We start from the raw sequence: 21,689 nt of genomic DNA, 5'->3' as shown, positions 1-21,689 counted from the left end.
TCTTTTTTTTTCAAATTGTGACTTGAGTGTTATATCTATATAGCAATAACAAATATATAAAAAAGATGACCATCAGAAAATATCACACGCACATTGATCTAGTAAATAGATATGTGTTTTGCACTCTTTCCTTTGGTCGATACAGTTTGATTTTGTCATTTTTATCTATTATTTATGAAATTACATTGGAGTTTTTGTTATAAAAGTTTTGTTTCGTTCTGATGGGCTGTTATCGATACAACGCTGAAAAAAGTGTGACGCAGCCGACAATAACTTGAAGGAAGCCATATAATATAGATTCCAAAGTAGACCTGTTAGGCGGCACAATAAACCAATGATCAACTTATAATACATTCATATAATTCGTTAAGACTTTTCACTACAAAGCCTATGTTTTAATACATGGAATCACACAAAGTAAACCAAAATAAAAAAAATTGTCACAATTGCCAAACTATGTTTATAGAATGAAAATAGTTAACAATTGCATGAACAAAATAAAATGTGTTGTTTGATTTGAATAAGCAAATAATATACAAATATACAAATAAATGAGTTAAAAAAACTAACAAGAAAAATGAAAGTATAAAAAATCTAGGGTGCAGCAATTATTTCAAAGTATATGTCCTTATGCAAAAGTGCAATAGATAACTAGTCATGATTTTGCACTTTGTATAAGTGAGTTTTTCAGAGTCTACTTTGAATTGCAGTTTGTTTATTATAAACTTGTGTTTTCTAGTAAAGTCAGCTTTAATTTTGATACTGTTCACAAATGCTAATTAAATGTATCAAATAGCTTTAGGTGAAATAAGTTGAACATGTGTATACAAAATTAGTATGCCGTTATTTAATATTGCAGGCTCTCCTACCATTTTGACAATATTTGATTCATATGCCTCCAGAAAGAAAAGAAAAAAATATTGTTTTTTAAATTACTTTCGTACTTTTCCTTGAGTTAATGTGATATGAATGAGTATAACTGTTCTTTAATTTCGCGCTCAATTAGTTATAAACCACTGCAAAATTATTTTCAATACCCTTTTTTGTCTGGTTTGGAATAATTTAACTTCTTTAAAACAAAGACAAAAAACATGACTAAATAGATAAAAAAAAATACATCGTCTTACATTGGAAAGCAAAATAATATGTCATGCTTTTTTCTTTGCCTTTTAGCATAAAATAATTTTGAAGATTTAAAACATAAATAACAGATTAAAAATATAACATTATATTAATGTTTGTCGGAATTAAAACAAACTCTACAAAAATAAACAAAACGTCCTTAAAGACAAACATTTAAAATACTCAAAGACGACAACCTAATACCATTGCCAGAATGGTAAAATAGCTAGCAGCAAAACAATGGTGAAATAAAATCGAACATCTTTTTTTACATAATAAGTTGTCTTCGATTTAAAGTAACTGTTTTTATTCTAATAATTTTTTTTTTATTATATATGCTCTTTAATGTTTACCAGTTCTGCGAGATGAAAAAAAAATCCATGATGCCATTATGAAAATTATGCAGTTAGAATAGGTTTCCTATCGTACGGTTTTGTTATTGCTAAAATAGTTTGCATCAGTTTTTTTATAACTGTATCTATTCATACAGGCTTGGAAGACCTTACATCTAAAAGGATCATTTGGCCTCAATACGGTATATAAATACAACGTGAATGAGATATGCATTGCATGCTTTAATTCAATTTGTATCAATCAATATGATTTTAAGTAACCACAGTTGGTCTGATATCAAACTTGTATAAATTTTGAAATCATATCATCTAAAGCGACATATTCAGCATCTTTCATTGTTCACATTATTGTAACACATTAGTAGACGTCGCCTAAATAGATTGGTCCGCCATCTGGGATTTTTCATCTACAATGTACTCTAGCTGATCTATTTTTGCCATCATCTACAATTCATAAGTATTTGTTTGATGATAAGTATTCCTTGGTGTTCATTCTATTAACAATCATGCATCAGTGTAACATTATTTAAGAAGGTTTTATTTTCATGACAATATCTCTGAATCATCTCAAAGGATGTTGTATGAAATAAAACAAAAAGTTCTGCAGCAACAGTGTCTTTGATTGAAACAATTTCCTTAATTTTCTTAATTGTGTTTTAACATACAAGCTTTGTTGACGTGTCTTTTGTATAACATTCTTAAAACAGATAGCAAACGAATCATCAGATATAAATGTTCTATAATAAGGGGGAAAATTCGATTTTTTTTATCTTTGGCTGTCGTGTCATATACAAATCGTGGATAAAGTCAAAATTCGTCTATTTTCATATATATCACTTTAAATTTGACCAGAAATTATCATTTTAATCATATTCAATACGTTTACAAAATACGAAACAAAAATATACCTCTCTCCCTGCCTCTTGTCTTTTATAATTTGCACCAATAAAGGCTAAAAACATAATATATATATATATATATATATGCTGACATACTTTATTATTATATTGCCAAATATATGGTCATATAGTATTGAAACCGGTTACACGGCACTGCAAGTCATTCTCATTCCATATGCGATATGCAAAATGATTCAGGTATGCTTCGGTGTTTCAATTTTCATTTCTTGTTTAACAAAGTGCGAGTCGTATTAAATTATAATCCTGGTACCTTTGATAACCATCTTAATATATTTATCGTCATTGAACAAGAACTATTTGCGGTGATTTGTCAGAATACTTCAACCTGTTTAACATATATTGTCGTGCAAATTAATTCATTAAGTTCATTTCATAAAAGATAAAGTGTATATCATGAAACCACATGCATGTATTTCAATACTACGTGTCGTAGTTGTCATGATTGTCGTTAAATTCACGAAAAAACACATATTTTTATTCGCTATAAGACCTTGACTGCAGACTTTCTGAGAGGACTCAGGTCATTTGTAAATGTATACAACTGGCATTTTGAAAACAAGTGGAACATCGATTTAATTCACAGCTTTTATTGAAATGCAGTGATCAATTATTGATTATAATCGTAAATGTAATTAGGTGATGTAAAATATAACATCGATAAATTGTTCCAGAAATTGAAATTATTTATATGCTAATTAGTAATGATCTTTTTTCAACAATGATAAGTGTTCATTTCTCGTCAAATTCTAAACGAAGCCAATGAAATATATTCTTTTTTTCCAGAAACGTTACTAAGTGAGTTACGAAAATAAACAGACGACGCCATGGCTTAAAAAAGAAAAAAACAAACAGACAGACAAATAAAATTACACAAGACACAGTATAGAAAACTAAAGACTTCGCACCACGAACCCAAATAAAAACTTGGTTTAAATCACACACTTATCATTTTTTAATAGTAAGTCTAGTTCTTACCTGTTATAACTGTACCTATCAGTAGGGCTACACATATAGTTATATTGGCAGAGAGAATACTGATGTTGTTCAACATAGCCCGCATACCAATGGTTAATATAATGCCAAAAGTCTAAAACAAATAATGAAACAATTTTTAAATTAAGGAAATAATCTAAGGTTTAATCTACAATGAAAATCATCTGAAAAAATTTAAATAAATATAAATGGATCTTAAATAGTAGTCATACATAAAACCATCAAACAAACATACAAGAAACAGGAAAAAGAAATTAAATAAATCTTAAATTTTTTATCTATTTGATAAAATGTACTCATATACTACAGATAATTTCTCGTTTGAAGTCTTTTTTATCATTATGTTTTGTTTTAGTTTTGATACATCCAAAAGACGTTTATTATTTGTTATGTTATATGTGCGTATCATGTCTCTTTTTCATAAAACTTCACTCAGTACACGGAGTACAATATTTGTGCTCGAAACACCAAATCCAGAATTTTGATAGTTTAATTTCAGAGCCTGGGGACGAATTCCGTTCTCTTAATTTGTCTTGATTCAAATCCGAATGTACCGGGCAATACTATAATGTTTTGGGGAAAAAATACATAAAAGTTGTCGTTCTTTTAATATTTTTTAAAAGAAATATTTCTAGTGTTTGTTACCGATTGTGTGAAAATATCGTAATTTGCTAAAATTACCAATCAACAAAATATTTTTTACTTAAAAAAAGAATAATTTACCTGTGCAGAGGCATTCAGTAGTCCGGATGATGTACCTTCAGATTCTGGATACGTTATTTCAGCAGCAAATTCAAATCCAACAGGTAGATATCCAGTCATGAAGAAACTAAACAAATCATTAGAAAGAGTTTTAATTATATAAATAAAATATTACACAAGCGCTTGGTTATTTTGGTAGAAAAAAAACTAGTAAAATTGCGTAGATATTTATTGATATTATTCATATCAAGAATTTTTATATTAAATCAGATAACTTTTGCATCTCAATTTTGATATACATGTACATATAATTTCGTGTATGAGAATATATAGTCTATTCATTAACCTCTTGTGTTGAAATAAATTGTGATATAACATCAACAATATATCAATTTGGTGTGGGTTTTTTACTCTAAAATTGCTCGATATGTTCTTATTTCCTTTTAATGTATGCAGACTCCCAATGATTAGCCAATGAATATCCATTTAGGATAATCACTTTGCCAGTATTATCCGATAATCGTTTGCCAATGAATGTCTGTATGTGAGTGTGTGTTTATTTATTCATTCATTTGAATCTACGTACCCTAGAGCTCCGGCACATAGATAAACTACCCATAGAATATCTAATTTTAATGTGAATGTAAATGCTATCATTCCAGCCATAGACAAGAAGTAGATTCCAACAGTAGTTCCCCTAAAAGTAAACATTCATGGTGTAAAAATTAGCACATTGGTATTTGGTTAGAAACATTTTATTTATTTTTTCTCATTTGAACCAGTTTTTTTCATATTTTTACATATATAATTTGCACATATCAACATAGATATGAGCATTTAATCTAATTTTTTTTTAAGTAAAAGAACAAAACTTTGTTCTCAGTTTCAATTCTAGAATTACAAAATTATGTTTTTTATGTTTATTTGATGCTATCTCAAATAATAACATCTTTTATTATTTTTTAAGGAAACAATTAGAGATGTATACAGTTTTACTTTTCGTGCATTGTCAATATAGCAGAGACGGACGACATCTTTTGCCCCTATGAACCAAATAATTCTAAAAAAAGTTTTCAAATATTTGAAGATTCTAGATGTAATGCATCCATAGTTGTTTCCTCGATAAACAATACTAGCATATTTATATTTTATGAAGCTGTAGAATAACAGACAAATGCCTCTGTAAAACGTCACATAAGGATACAGTTGAACCAAAGAAAACAATCTGTTTTCATTAATCCATATCTTTGTTTTTCTGAATTAAAAAGGGGAATTCGAAGCAGATACCTGCCTATGATTATAAATGTTTCTAACACCAATCTTGAATGTGAAGAAAAGAATGCATTAAAAATGAGTATATGCATTTTTGAGAGGGTTTTTTGGGTTGTTTTTTTTGATAAAATGGCCGTTAAGTTCTTAGTTTAAGCTTGGAAACCTACATAACACTGTTGACATTTTGTATTCATGTGTGTCGTGTATTTAGTTTATACATATTTAAATTGAACCCTAATGAAGATGTTTTGAAAAATGCATTCTGATAGTTGAAACTCCTCTTTCATCAAATGGACTCGAGAATTTTTCTGGTACAAATATTGAACCAATATTTTAGACCATGTTTTTGGTTTACTCATTGTGAAAAAAAAGATAGTGTCATAAAGCCAATTTAACATCTTGAATTTGGATGGTATTATCTATTACATGTATATATATGGCGGTTTTGTTGCTTAATACATAAGTCTGCGAGATATATTTGCTGATTGTCTGGGTTTTTTCTTCAAGAAATATTTCTAACTGAAAGACATTATGTGACGTATTATTCGGGCACATATTATACTAGCTAAATAAATCTTTGTTTGTTATGCAAGCAATACGAATTTGTTTTAGATGTGTGTTCTATATCAAATGCACTTTAACCAATAAAGTATTTAAAATAATGTAAGAAGTTTAAGATATAAGAGGTGTAAGTGGTCCCAATTTAGTCATTTTTCAAAAAAGACGAACGATTGATTTCTATTAAAAAAATCGGTTTTGAAAATCTTTAACACGTATAATTGCCTACGTTTAGGTTTTGCATAAATGTGTAAAGTTAAATTGCACTCAATAAGGTTGGTATAAAACCAAGCAATCAGTCAAAATATAATAACATAAAAAATAAGTGTTCCCAGACATAAAATATATATTATGACTGCGCTTTGTCATAACAAACAAAGGATGTACAAAAAAGGACATATGCATAAAATTTTCAGACAAAAAAAACTAAATAGGGTACTAAGAGGGTTCAAAATGATTTCGAGGAAGGTTTTCTTTTGAATACAACCAAACAGCAAGGTGTGTAATAAACCCATATATCAAAATCAATGTTTTAGTGCCAAACAATGTAATTGTAAATTTCATTTAAAAATATATTTTAAAAGAAAAAAAATTCAAACCAAATATCCACAAACAATTTTAATCAGCAGTACAAGCATAAACAAAATTTAATGTTTAGCTGAAAATATAATCCAGGACAATTAGAACACCGTGTAAACAATTTACAAAAAAATCTTACAACAAATGTGTTGTTAACATGATGAAAAATATTTCAACATATCTAAAATCTTAATTATGATTTTTCATTTTAGTCTGGTTACTGCAATTGCACCGCACTTTTTATCTATCTCTTTGCCAGGATGAAAAGTAATAAAGAATGGACTTCCTGTCTAATGAATAAAAAACATTTTGAACCCTCTTTCTATTCAAGCTGAAAACATAAATATTGTTCCATTAAAGAAAGGTTTTGTATAATTGAAGCCACCGTGTATGTCTTCTTTAGCCACCGTTTTCAATGGCTATCTTACTTGAACGTTTTGGTCCTGTCAAGCCACACACCAGCCACTATGGAACCAACGACGCCAGCCAAAACGATAGTTAGACCTATCTGACCAGCGTCTTTCTGGTGACCCTGTTGTTAACATTAAACAAGAAAATATCTATTCAGAATTTCCCATTTCAGTAAATATGATCAATGTAATGACACCCCTTTGTTAAGATGAAAATATCCCAAACCTCCACATTATAATAAGTATGTAACTAAATAAATCCTTTTCGGCATTAATTAAAAAAATATGTTCCAACAACATATGAAATACAAAAGTTTGAATTTCTTGTTTTCCTAATCATACCAGCCATTGAAGATAAATATATATATATAGATATTAGTCCAATTAAAAATGATTAAATGTTGGCAATAAAGTAAATGTTATATTTCAAATTTATAAATAACTCAACATCCTTAACTTATAGTACCGTCAGCTAAAAAAAATCTTTCGAATTGATTCCTTTTTTTTATTTAGCTTAAAATATGTTGGAAAAAACAAAAGACAAAACTAAAACAAAAGATCTTGACAAACATGTATTAGGTTTATCATTTACCAGTTGGTTGATTTCCCAGGCATTAAGCAAAAAATGTAAATGAGGCTACATGTAATAATTTGTAGAACTGTCAACGATTGACAACATCAGTATATTAAATACATGGGATGATAAATAACATGTTATTAAGGCTAGAAAAAAATATGTCCCATTTACTGTACATAAAACTTGTTAAATAAATATGAAAAAAAGAATATTTTGATTTGTTTGGTTAAAACAAAAGACATTTGAAGAATTGATAAGCTTTCATTTTAAATATTACAGTTGTATCAAGCCTTTAAAACATTTTCAATGTAGCAAGCCAAAGCATAGATTATCACACGACAGCAATGCAACATATTTTGTATCCGGCCTTTTTTAGAAACTTTCTGTATTTAGAATATATGATATACATTAAACCACCATTTGATTGTTTTTTCTTATACACATGTAAACTACACGTTGATGCAGTTTGTTATTTGATTTTGCCATGTGATTATGGACTTTCCAAATCATTTTTCATCTGAGTTCAGTATTTTTGTGATTTTACTTTCTACACAGAATTACTACACTACAGTGACCTGGTCAACTAAGCTGAATCTTCATTTTTTTTAATTCATGTATAAATATCGACAAAATAGAGTTAATGGTAATTGCTAAATTATGATAATTAATAAAATATTTCAACGTAGAAGAACGATTTTTGTAGATACAAATGGTGATTAATGAAACTTATTTGAGTATTGACATAACACTTAAGTTCGTATAAATACTAACCTCAAAATAATACAATACAATTGGATTGAGCAGAGTTGATATTGCATAATAAGATCCGGTGTTGATACCTGTAATTGACAGAACAGATCAATAATATTTATGAAGAACTGTGGAATAACATAAACGATACCATTTGTTCTGCAGAAGATGCACATTTCGATATCCAATCAGTGATGTTTGATGACAAAGTATTTGAAATCTAAAGTTTATTTAAATATGAAGATCTATAAACAAAAAAGGACCAACACGTATAGCCAAAGACGGACAAGGCATTAGAGCATTGCATGAGGGATTTGCATTCCCTTATTTTTAATAATTTCCTTAATTTTGCAATAGCAATCAACATAACAGTCATATGTTCATGCCAGTAACAAGATACTGGCTACTGGGCTGGTGATACTCTCGTGGACTATCAGTTATACAGTGGAATATGGATATGCTTATAGAATATAAATAAATGCTGTATAATGATAAGAAAATCAGAGATAAACCATCGTGTATGTAATAGCAAATTATTAACATAGTTAGCCAATTTAAGGGAAAATATATATAGTGCAGTAACTCTAGTCATCAAAAATTGATAAGAACTAAATACAAAATAAAACGATTGAATATTAATAGCGCTAAGTCACTTAAAGGACTTCAATGAAGGGTAACGGTTTTGGTTGTTACTTCCAATTTAAGACTGTCACAACATCAAGTACAGTGCAATTATGACAGTAATGGAACGTACATGAATACATACATTATTGAAGCCATATGGCCTCAACATTTCATTTTTATTATCTAGTTTGGTGAGCGTTTAGGTTGGAAAATATGAAAAGACGAAACATAACATGCGATCCTTATAAGATATATTGTATGAAAAAATTACATACATGTCTTGTGTCCTTTTACTAAGGTTTTCCCTGTTATATATAATTAAGTAATATATCAAATTACCAATCACTTAATCTTGTACTTACCATAAGTCAATGTTAGCAGTATAAAACCTCTATTTTTGACCAATCGCAGCAACGATTGTCCATAATGTTCATTCGATGCATTTTGAACTGATAACATCTGTGCCTTGCTTGGTGGCATAGGTGGAGCATTTTTGAAAACTAAAAAATAAATATTCATTTGTATACGGCCTTATTCTTATTTGGTGACACATCAATATCGAAACATGTGAATTTGATAATTATCAAATGTTTAATTTTGCACAGCACCCTACATATCCACACCAGGTGTCGCATCTACAATTATTATTACTAGAGCTATCATTTAACTTCAGAGAGGAGGGGATTATTGATTTTTTTCTGATTCAATTTTATTTTTTTAGTTTTCGACGTATCAATCAAATTACTTTTTTCAATATAACGTACAATAAGGTAAGGAGGAAGTGTGTATTCATGATAAAAAAAATGTAATCTGCTTGACCAGAATATTTGTGTTCATCAAATTTGGGATCAGAATATTATTTATAAATTGTCGTTCCCTAAAACAATTTTGATACCAATGAATATATGCCAGGCTTATAATTGTGAATGCCAGATGTGTCGTCTACAAAAGACTTATTAGTGATGCTAGGTTCTAAATATTTAAAATATAGACCAGAACAAAGGCGGACGTAACGCACAGTGTGGAACTCGTTTGATATGAAGGCACACATTAAATGCACATATTCTTCTTAGATCACCCCAAGTTTTTGGCGGGGTTCGTGTTGCTTAGTCTTTAGTTTTATTTGCTGTGTTCTCTGTTCTATTATTTGTCTGTTTGTCGTTTTATTTTTAGCCATGGCTTTGTCAGTGTATTTTTCTATCTATGAGTTTGACTCTCCCTCTGGTATCTTTCGTCCCTCTTTTAAACAATTATGATAAGTGATTTTTTAGACATCGACCAATTGCACGTGGTTGTAAAATCTCATTACGCTTACAATTTCTACGTCAGACGTCATATGTATCTATTAAACATAATATTCAAGATAAGTAGTAACTAAAATTATAGTTCATAGGCAATCAATGGCATGCGTTTTGTTTGTTTTCGCATTGATCCAAAAAAAGATAAGATCGTTGGGAAAGTTTCAGTATTGTACCAGGTTGACTAGCGTATACATTACGCTCTGACAAGACATACACTTGAATTGATTGGATACCGTATCGTTTTTCTGATACTGAGAGTAGGCGTATTTGTTAAAAGATGTTGCATTGCTTTTAAAAGTAACAGGACATAAACTTAAATGATTGGATACCGAATCCTTTTTTCTGATACTTATAGAAGGCGAATTTATTTACAAGATGTTACATTGCTTTATAAACTAACATAGTAAATAAACACCCAAAGTTATCACCCCACACCATCTGCTGTGTTGAAGGACATTTTATATCTTCACTATCGATATGAAATACATTTCTTCTCCCGTTATCATCGTGCACAAACACTTTGTTTCAACTCGAAGAGATATCTGATATCTTATAAATGGATCGTCACCGATCCTATCCATTGACACATCTTTATTGTTTCTAATTTGTAAATGTGTCTGGTTAATAAATTTTAAAACTTTGTTTGTCCCCATGTTATTTTCAAATATTTCATATAAAAACGTATGCTCTTAGAAATGCCGTTTTATCATTGTCTTTGGCTTTATTCTTTAATTTTATTTATCATTTATAACTTTTGATGTAAATGTCCTTTGGTTTTTTGAGTCTTTGTTTACTCCTTGGTTTTGATTGTTATGGTCTTTATATGTCACTGTGTAAAACATCTTTAAACCAAGTAGTTGTATGCAATGCTAACTACATATTGTATTTCTTTAAATGTTAGATTGATATTGTTGGATCTTTGTGATCATTTTTTAATCAATCTTTCTTTCGATTGTCATAATAATAAGCCTACTAAAAAGTAAAATCACAAAAATACCGAACTCTGAGGAATATTAAAAACGAAGTCCCTTATCAAATGGCAAAATCAAGAGCTCAAACAAATCAAAGGAATGGATAACAACAGTCCTATTCCTGAATTGGTATAGGTATTCTCTTATGTTATGAATGGTGGATTTAATTCTAGTAGTATAGCTAGCTTAACATCTCGATTGTATGACAGTCGCATACAATTCCATTATATTGACCTCGAGGTGTAAACAAAACAACCACACACAATAGGTAAAAATTCGAAAAAAGGGGTACAACAGTCAACATTGTGTTACAATCTAAATCAATATAAAAAAAATATGTAACAAAGAATCACAAACGGGTAGTGACAATCGAGTAAAAAAGTTGATATGCCAAAATAATAACGAAACTGCTTAAATGTCTGTAATTTCAAATGGTTTTAATAAATATATATATGTGAATTTTATGTGTGTTTACTAGACTTACTTAATATAACCATTATGAAGAAGAACGTAGTTACACCAGCTCCCATATAAAACATGGTACCCATATCTTTTCCTATCTGGTGCAAGTCTTCACTATAAGGTACTAATACTGGGGGCAACAGAAACCCAACGGCACATCCGACCTATTAGTATAGAATTGAGAAATATTATTTTGTACATGTAATTGCCGTTCTGTTTGCACAATTTTACCGAATCTGCATTCAGCATAAACAGTTAACTACCATTAATATTGTCATCTACGTGGACAAAGCTAATGAATATGTTTTACTTATAATTCAGATAGTTTTTGTGTCAATTTATATAACCAAGTATCCACTCTTTTTCAAGTTGCCTCATGTTATAAGTATTAGGCATACGCAACTGGCTGAATAGTTTACTTTCTTGTCATATTATTATTACAAATATATTTGCTACAAAATACAAACAAACGGAACATATCCCAAAAGCTTCTATTAAATATATATCAAGTAAACGAAAAATCCCTTCGTTATTTCACATATTAATGTATCACGAAAAAAAAGTAAACAAAACCTCACCTGATTTCCAAACACCCCAATAGATGTCGCTGTTGAGACCTCATTCGGTCCAAACCACACAGCCGCTAACCTAGCTGGAAGTCCAAGTATAAAAATTTGAGCAATGGCACATATTGTTTGAGCAAACATAAGTACTGGGAATCTGTCTGGACTCACACATGCTACCTTGAGCCATGCTCCAAGTGCATTAAGAAAACAACCACAAATCGCAACAACACGAAGTCCTTTTTTGTCAAGTAGCCACGTGGCGGGAAATATTAACGGTATATATGCTAGCATATAAACCATAGATAACCAGTCTAGGGTGGTTTCCTTTTGAAATTGATCCTCTGGCATGCTGGCATTGTAATATTTTAATATCACGTCGCCTATAATGTTTAGATGTATCCATTGATATGCGTTACTGAGAGAGTAGAAGGCGAACAATAACACTATCATCCATCGACGCTTGTAAACACGTGGTTGCTGGTCCAGATCAGAAGGGTCTTTTTCTGTTGTAGGAAGAATTGGTTTCGCCTGGACTTCCATTGTTGCTAAATCGCCGCTGCGACTCAACGCTTTACCTAAAAGAAAAGCAAAATCGTTAAGTCCTTTTGGCCGATCGAGTCTATCCAATGTTTTCTTTTTGGTCAGATAACTGATAAAGGTTCACCGTCTTTAGGTCAATGGATCTGTTTGTGTTTAGATAAAAATAGATAAATATTACCGAAGTTATACAATCGTTTGTTAATATTTCAACAACATTTATCATTCTTTGTTTGTTTATTTAGTATCTTAAACATGATAAGTCCTTCCTATATTATACAAACTAGAACACACCCGCGAAATCGCGGGCATTTAGAGCGTAGTTTAAAGTATGTAAAGTGTTGTTGGAAGAATTTTGTAAAATATTGAATGACTTGAGAATTTCAGCAAAAGTATCATAAAGTCATAGGTTATTGAGGACAGGAAAATGGTTTTTTTTTTATCCCTCCTCCTTTATTTTCAATATTCCCATTTTTTGGTTTTCTATCAATTTCGATATGAACATACATTAAGTATGTTATGAACATTCAAATAAGGAGCCTGCAATTCAGTGGTTGTTGTTTGTTTATGTGTTACATATTTGTTTTTTGTTCATTTTTTGTACATAAATAAGGCCGCTAGTTTTCTGGTTTGAATTGTTTTACATTGTCAGTTCGGGGCCTTTTAAAGCTGAGTATGCAGTATGAGCTTTGTTCGTTGGTGAAGGTCGTACGGTAACCTATAGTTGTTAATATCTGTGTCATATTGGTCTCAACATGGTAATCATACCACATCTTCTTTTTTTGTAATCAACAAATTTGGTAAAAAATTAATGACTGAAGAATTTCAGAAAAGGCATCAAAAGTTCACAAGAATATTTTTAGCGCTTATCTGTTTATTATGAACATTCATTACTATAGAATATAGAATAGAATAGAATATTTTTATTTCCCAAATTACAGGGCCCATAAAGGGCATAAAATCAGATACAATTGATTTACATAATTAGTAACAACAGCAATAATAGAGGCATATACATATATAATTGGAATATAAGCATTGGTCAGAATCAAGCTAAAAACCACATATATATTGTGAATAAAAGAATTATAAAATTACATTATACATGCATATGTATTTATTTTCAAATTATTTACTTGACTAAATGTCAGTGTTCATGCCTGATCTCCTTAATTCAAAACAGTCACAAATATAACAACCCAGTTTTTCCATAAGAGTAACATTTTCTTGGGTCAAGAGCCATAAAAATTTAGAAGATTTATTTAAGTTTATAAAATTATGACAATTGTTAGAAATGTCTTGAAAAAAATCGTCCCTTTGCATATCATAAAGAGGGCATTCTAATAAAAAATGAAGCTCATCTTCAACTTTACCAAGTGAGCAATTAGTACAAAGACGCTCAGATCTTTCTATATGCTTTTTGAATATATGTCTGTCTCAATTTTTAAAGAGTGAGCACTTATTCTTAATTTACAAATTGACTGCCTTTTTTTGAAGTCCTGCAATTCTAAATATTTTTCTTTTTTAAAACAATTTTTTATGGAAGAATAAGTACCAAGCTTCCCTTTTTCAGAGTTAATTGTTTGATACTTCAGTTTATTCCAAAAAGTGACATAACTTTTACATAGTTTATTTTTAACATACTGACATAAAGAACCAATTGATTGGTCAAAATTTGGTAATTCAATTTCTCTCTGAATATAATCTATACTAGAATACCATGTATTTACATTAGAGCTATGTAACCGTTTACAACATATAAACGCATCATATAATAGTCCTACTGTCAAATGTTCCAGTCTATGACAATATTTTAACATTGATAAAATTATTATAGTAAAATACATAGGAAATCTACCAAGCTCTGACATTACAGCTATATTACTTGACTTTCTGTTTACACCAAGAATGTATTTCATAAATTTGGTGTGAGATTTTTCAGAAGAATCCTGACCAAAGACTTTTTCTAATATTTTATCATTATCTTTTTTACAAGCAGCTGAATCTGTTCTAAACATTCCCCATATTTCACTACCATATAATAGTATGGGTTTAATTGTATGATCATAAAGATGTAAAAAAGTAGCAATACTAGGGTTAGATGATGACAAGCATCTCTGTAGGTTCCTGGTTCGATTCCCGTTCGGGATGAAAATTTCAGAAACTCAATTTTCGGCTCTCCCTTGACACCATTTGCGAGTATGGTCTTAAGGAAACGATGATAGTCCGTCGGAAGGGGACGATAAATGGCTGACCCGTGTTAAGAGAGAGCCATATCTCTTGTACGTTAAAGACACCCTTGTAGATTTCGAAAAAGAGTAGGCTAATGCCACTACAAGGCAGCACTCGCACCCGCAAAGTGGAAAGGAATTAATATAAGTTGAAAAACTTGTTTCCCAATCCACTATAAATAAATATGTTTAAACTATCTGTAGCTTAAAACAAGCTTTTAAAGATTTGTTGTATAATTCATCTTTACACTGCTTAAATAAACCACTAGATGTAAATGTGATTCCAAGATATCTGTATAATTTTGCACTTTCAATCTCTTTACCTCCAAAACGTAAACAGCATTTTAAAAATTTTCCTGGCTTGTTAAAAATTATACTTTTTGTCTTTTTTAAAGGAGTAGGTCCGGTAAGGACTCATTTTGGCCTCAAATTTCAGTTTCATCTGACGAAAGATTTTGACCACTTTTTAAACACTTAAGTGTCTATTTCACTTGATTCAATTAGTTTTTGTGAAAGATTTTAACTAATTTAGTCATTAAAAACGATCTGATTCAAGCTCAAATATGAAAAATCTCTCAAATATGCCAAAAAAACGTCACTTTTCAGATGTTTTTTGTCAAAAATGAAAGTGGCCGCATCCGTGTTCATCCACAACCTTTATATATGTTATGTATTATCATAAAATACAACTTACATTTCAATATTAAGGATGAACACGAATGCGGCCACTTTCGTTTTACACGGAAACCGTCTAAAATTTAACCAAAATGATAGAATTTTGAAGATTTCAGTAATTTAGCATGACTTAATGGTGCTACAACCCGATATATGTGCATTGTATTGTCAAAAACAGCCCATACTTATGTAGCAGAAGCATTCAACTGTCCAATAAATAACTAAAAGTTTACATTTTAACAATTTTGTAAAACTGTTATATTTTGGGGCCAAAAAGGGGTCTCCTTTACATCAAAACACCATTCTACACAATATTCATGTAACATATTAATTCTCTATTGCAAGCCTTCCTGTGTTTCTAAAAAAATTACTACATCATCAGCATACATAAGACAGTCTACTCTACGGTTATTAATATTTACTGGATCAGGACAAGATAAAAACTTGTCAGGTAGATCATTGATAAATATTTTTAAAATATTTGGGCTTAAAACATCACCTTGTCTAACCCCTATAAATGATTTAAAACATGGAGTCATTTCATTATCAATTTTAAAACAGAGGTCACTTTTACTATACATGTCTTTAATGATAGAATAAAACTTTCCAGTAATATTGTTTGTTAAAAGCTTATATCTGATACCCTGATGGATCACTTTATCAAAAGCCTGTTTAAAATCTACAAAACAGGCAAATAGTTTGCCCCCTTTTTTACTTATATATTTATCAATAATGGTTTTTAAAACAAAAACATGATCAGATGGTCTACATTTTTTTGAAAATCCAATTTGACATGGATTAATCACTGATTCTTTTACCAAAAATTTATCTAGTCTGTTATTCAAAACAGAGTTAAACAATTTACCAACACAAGAATTAATGGCAATGCCACGATAATTATCTGTTTTACTTGGATCACCAGACTTTAAAACAGCAAATAAATAGACTGATGACCCTTGTATTGGATAAATACCAGATGAAAAACATGATTAAACAGTTTCTGAATTAAAGGATTTAGAACTAAACTTCCTGCCTTTAGCATATATGTATACCATCCAGACCTGAGGCTTTACCACTTTTGAGTTTAGATATTGATTCAATTATTTCTTTAGTAGAGAATCTATAATCTAATTCACAAAATTTTTTTTTTTTTTTTTCCATATTTTCTATTTTAGAATTAATTTCTTTAATTCTTGTCTCACTTATTGAAGGAGATCTATTCAAATCTGAAAAATGATTAAACCAGGCTTCTGGTTCTACTGACTTTCCTTTACTATCATCTGTAGACTCCTTTAAAGAATTTATAAGTTTCCAGACTTTGAGTATTGTTTTGGATCAGAATCTCTTAAATTGTCAAGGCTATTCAGGATGGACTGTTTAAATGTGCGCATTTTTTATTTACGCAATTTATTATACTCTCTGTAGCATTTAAAATATGAACCTCTGACAATAGGATCATACGGAAATTTTGACAATAATTCTCCTTTAGATACTAGAATTTTCCTCTAAATATAGTGTGTTTTCTTTCAATTCTAGGTTTACTAATCGATCCATAGTGGTCATTGATATAGCATACAGACCCTCTCTATTTAATAAACTCTGTGACTGCCGTGGATATATAGTAAACTTGAAAATGATAGCAGATAGAATTATGAAAATACATTTTATTCTTTGTATATTTATGTTCAAAGTATACAGAAAACGCAAACCAGAAGTCTACTCTGACTTAAAATTTCGTCCAATGACGGGACAATATCCGGATGCCTTTTTCTCGTTTTTCTCCAAAAATAACTCAATCTGAATAATCATATAAATGGATGACAAATGACACTATGTACTGTACCTATAGGACACAGAGGCGTGTTGATTAATTTATTGTGGAAAGAAGAGAAGCGACACCAAAAATGAGGTCTTCTCGTTTAATAGTATAGATAACATACTGATGGTTTCACTGAGGCAAATGCAATCAATTTAGCTTCATATTATGTTGAGCAAATTAATTTTATTTAATGACAGTTTCAGAATCCTCTAAAAGGTCTTTATTTTGAAAACAATGTTTAGAGCTGAAATCGGATGTTCCCTTGTCGTCTTTGCTCACAAATATTCAAGTACAAAAATAATATCATAATATTGATTAATAAATTGTCATTTATTAATCGTATGATACCAAAAAAGGACATGTGATGTGTTTGCCAAAGAGATAATTTCAAAGACTTACCATATAATTGAAAAACAAATTTACAACCGTTACAGTATACAAAAAGCTACCAAACAAGTTCTTCCGAATGTTGGCTAGTTTATCATGATTATACTGTTATTTGTCATGTTTTTACTCTGACATTCTAATTTAAATTTAGTGTTTAGTGTCAGCGACTTGTCCTTTGTGATAATTGTATTACTGATTGATACATTTATATTTATATAGTTGAACTAAAATGTAAGTACATTAAACTTTTGACCTCTAAAGTCATGTGTACTGATTTTTAAAAAGCAATTCATATAAAAGATATATACTGTTTCAAAAGGATTTCTGTTTGTATCTAAGTTAATTTGACTATTGCATTGGCTTGATTAAAATTTGTTCGTTCTAGTTTAACGATAACCAGTAGAGAGCCGTGGTGTATTGGTTATTGCATCGGACTTCTAACTGGTTTGATTCCTGTTCCGGGATGAAAATATTTCAGGAACTGAATTTTCGGCTCTCCCTTGACACTATTTGCGAGTATGGTCTTGAGGAAACGATGATAGTCCTTCGGAGAGGGACGATAAATGGCTGACCCGTGTAAAGAGAGAGCCATATCTCGTGCACGTGAAAGACATCCTTGTAGATTTCGAAAAATAGCAGGTTAATGCCGCTACAAGGCAGAACTCGCACGGCAAAGTGGAAAGGGATTACTATAAGTTGCAAAATTTGTTTCCCAATCCACTATAAATAATATGTCTAAATTAAATTAAATTACCAAAGATTGCGTCCTTCGTTTGCTGTATGCCATTCAGTTCTGGTATAACTTTATTGAAAAAAAAATTAAATTCGAACCAGTATCAACGTCCCAACTATTTCGCGGTTTGTTCAAACATTTCATGCTTTCATTGGCTCTCATAACTTTTGATCGCGAGAGATGATGAAATTTAGATCGCATGATTGTCCTCCATCTTAACAAATTTGTACCTTTGTTATATACATGTACATGTAGTCCAGGCCTCAATACAACGCCAGTACTCAACTACGCAGCTTCTTTTGCATGTGTTCTCTTAAAGTGTTATAATATATAGTTCACAGTGTTAAGAACTAACAAAATAATATGGAGATGATATATAGTACTTCAAAATATTGTGCTATCTTATTACAAGTACTAGATTAGTCCTTAAAATTTGAAGAACCAGAGGTATACCTCCGTTGAATTATACTATGAAGATACACTTATTACAAAGAAGTACTTTTTTTACTATAACTTGACAGGTAAGTTTACTGAAAATTCAATAATATATGGTCATGAACCAAAACCATGTACATAACATTTATTTTACTTCACTTTATAAGTATGAAACCGATACGTTCGATTTCAACATGTTTAAGTGCAAATCCAATACTATGAAATTTTACTATAATTTTGCAGTACGGAAAAAAGTAAAAGAATATTTATAAATGTTTTCAGCACTTGAAAGTACAATGTTAAAGTATACAAGTAAAAGTATTAACAATACAAAATGTTTTAACCATGTTAACCGAATTCTGAAAATTATGTTTTGTATTTTTTATTTTTTTTTCTATTTTCATCAACACAACTTACATACGAAGGTTAACATACACAATTTTTCAAACATCACGTGAGAGGGTCTGGATTGGCCAATGCTACAGTAATAAATGGATAAAAACAATTGAATAGACAGATAAAGAATAGAGAATTATAGGGTGCTACAAAATTTAAAAAAAAAAGAAAAATGAGAAAATTACAAATATAAAGAAAAGAGAAAAATTACCTAAATTATAAAAAGATAAAGAAATGAAGAACACCCAGTTCATACCCTCATGTTATTAGATAATAAACATGAAATTCAATCTATCTTGAAATTATAAGGGTACAAAGTCCATTAAATAAGATATTGTTAGCTGTATATATGTTTGAATAATAATAGAACAAATGTGCGCGATGTTCAAAAGAACACACTGTTTCCTTGTATTTTCTTTCTATTCTAAAGCATGTAAAGATTCATGAACTTTTCTCTCAATTGTTCTTAAGAAACGCTTTAGTAACTTAAAAGTAAAACTTCCAAAACATCTCGCAATGCCTACTCACCGTCAATTATTTTAGTTTGAATAAATAAAGAAAAAACAGATACATTATGATTTAATAAATATCTTTGAATTATTTCTCTAATTTGAATTATTTTGTCTATATCATAGTTTATAAAGTAAAAAAGGAAAAACACTATTCTTATAATTTATTGTAAATATCGATATAATTACAGAACTAAGCTATAAATGAACAAATACTTAAAATGTATTTGCAAGTTACTTACCACATGAACTTGAACTTATGATATATTTTAACTAAATTATAAAAAATCATTTTTATAAATGCAATTTTTTTCCGTTAAAACGTAACATGTGTTAAAATGGTTAATTTTATTAACTCAAAAATAAGTATCATGTTAAAATTCAATATAAGTTAATCGAAGTATCTCTATTTTATTTTAACAGACAGATATTGAAATGTACACAATGGTTGGTCTACATACACAGTTATACTACAAACAATGCTATAACATAATCAGCGTTGAAATCAGTATGAAGGTAGTCGTCTGTGAGGTTCAAAGTCCATTCGAACACAATGTTCCTAACTAGTACATTTTTGTATTATGACATAGTTAATACATTGTTTATACCGTGTACTAAAAACATTGTCTGTCTTTTTGGTATATTCGTATTATGAGGGTCCTTCATTTCTGCATATTTTAATTGTTTCTGTCAATTAAGATTCTTCAAAAACAAAGTTTGCCTATTATTCTTTATATTGTTTAACCTCAACTACACTATCCCTCAATTTTAACACTTTATCAGAGGCTGATTTAAAGGGGGTTCTTGTGCCCCCCTCCCCTTTTGTGCGAACAAAATGGTTGATTATAAATGGGAATCACTAAAGCATGATTGGAGCGGGCTCCTCTTTCGCATTCAGTTTCCCTCTCCCCCGTTATGAACACTTCTGAATCCGCCACTGTTTATAGGTCCCCCTCGGTTTCGGAACCCTTGTTCTTAAGCTTGTTCACAGTCCATGCAATACAAGTACAATGCATTACCGTTTGGTTGTCGAGGCAAGTTTTACATGTACGTGCGCAGTCACGTCTTGTCAAAAAGAAGACGTTTATTCCGATGGCTCGTATAGAAAGATTGCCATATGTTCTCTATACCTTAAGAACCGTTGAAACAACCCTTTGCGGGATCCGTAGACTGCCTGTTGCAATGAAAATGTGTGTCCCTTTCCAATGTTACCTCATGTTCGAGTGGCAGTCTAAATTTCTCCGACCTTATCCCGGAATACCTCTATTACATGACCTATATACATTTGTATTTATAGTTCTCGTCTTGGTTGTACATGCTATATTTGCCACTGGACATTAAACAACTAAAAATTCAATCAATCAATATATCTATTAACTCTATATCTATGAAATACCGTTTCTCGTGTTAATTGTCAACGAGTGATATGCGTGACCGGAATATTGCGACTGGATTCTTCGGGATAGTTTTCAATCGATGATACAAAACGAGTCTTAGTACAGATCGATGACCCTATAAATAATATAACACCAGGATGGCAGATTTATTAGACATATTTATACAGCTTTGAATTTAGTTTGAAATATTGATCCGTCCTTGTTTATTTTATTTGACATACTCATGCACAAAAAAATAAGTGATGGCTGAGACACAGACGAAGTACTTCGACCGAATTTTTGACTACGAAATATAATTGCTTAAATTGTATATTATTAGTCATATTTATACATTTTTATATTTTAGTTTAAAATATTGATCCTTCTTTGTTTATTTTATTTGACAGACAAATGCACATAAACTTATGTGA

At 30.2% G+C, this 21,689-nt stretch overlaps 1 protein-coding gene across 5 annotated transcripts in view; it reads right to left on the bottom strand.

The window, feature by feature from the left end:
* Positions 1-1,682: 1,682 nt before the first annotated feature.
* Positions 1,683-21,689, bottom strand: part of LOC134687340 (heme transporter FLVCR2-like) — a 31,310-nt gene continuing 11,303 nt past the window's right edge. For 3 of the 5 annotated variants that reach the window (XM_063547557.1, XM_063547554.1, XM_063547555.1), the window contains exons 2-11: positions 12,173-12,735; positions 11,617-11,758; positions 9,223-9,360; positions 8,258-8,325; positions 6,928-7,031; positions 4,677-4,787; positions 4,112-4,217; positions 3,371-3,482; positions 2,384-2,427; positions 1,683-1,919 (exon numbers count right to left, since the gene is read on the bottom strand). In XM_063547557.1, coding sequence (XP_063403627.1) covers positions 1,848-1,919; positions 2,384-2,427; positions 3,371-3,482; positions 4,112-4,217; positions 4,677-4,787; positions 6,928-7,031; positions 8,258-8,325; positions 9,223-9,360; positions 11,617-11,758; positions 12,173-12,700 — 1,425 coding nt within the window. In that variant the 5' untranslated portion in view covers positions 12,701-12,735 and the 3' untranslated portion in view covers positions 1,683-1,847. Of the gene's footprint in view, positions 1,920-2,383; positions 2,428-3,370; positions 3,483-4,111; positions 4,218-4,676; positions 4,788-6,927; positions 7,032-8,257; positions 8,326-9,222; positions 9,361-11,616; positions 11,759-12,172; positions 12,736-17,821; positions 17,995-20,124; positions 20,142-21,689 lie in introns of those variants that run through there. The other 2 variants (XM_063547558.1, XM_063547556.1) reach the window with 2 other exon arrangements.

Source organism: Mytilus trossulus, chromosome 10 (genome assembly GCF_036588685.1).
Source record: "Mytilus trossulus isolate FHL-02 chromosome 10, PNRI_Mtr1.1.1.hap1, whole genome shotgun sequence".
Classification (NCBI taxonomy): Eukaryota; Metazoa; Mollusca; class Bivalvia; order Mytilida; family Mytilidae; genus Mytilus; species Mytilus trossulus.
Note: the sequence above shows the minus strand (reverse complement) of the source record. Positions and strands in the feature narration are given on the sequence as shown.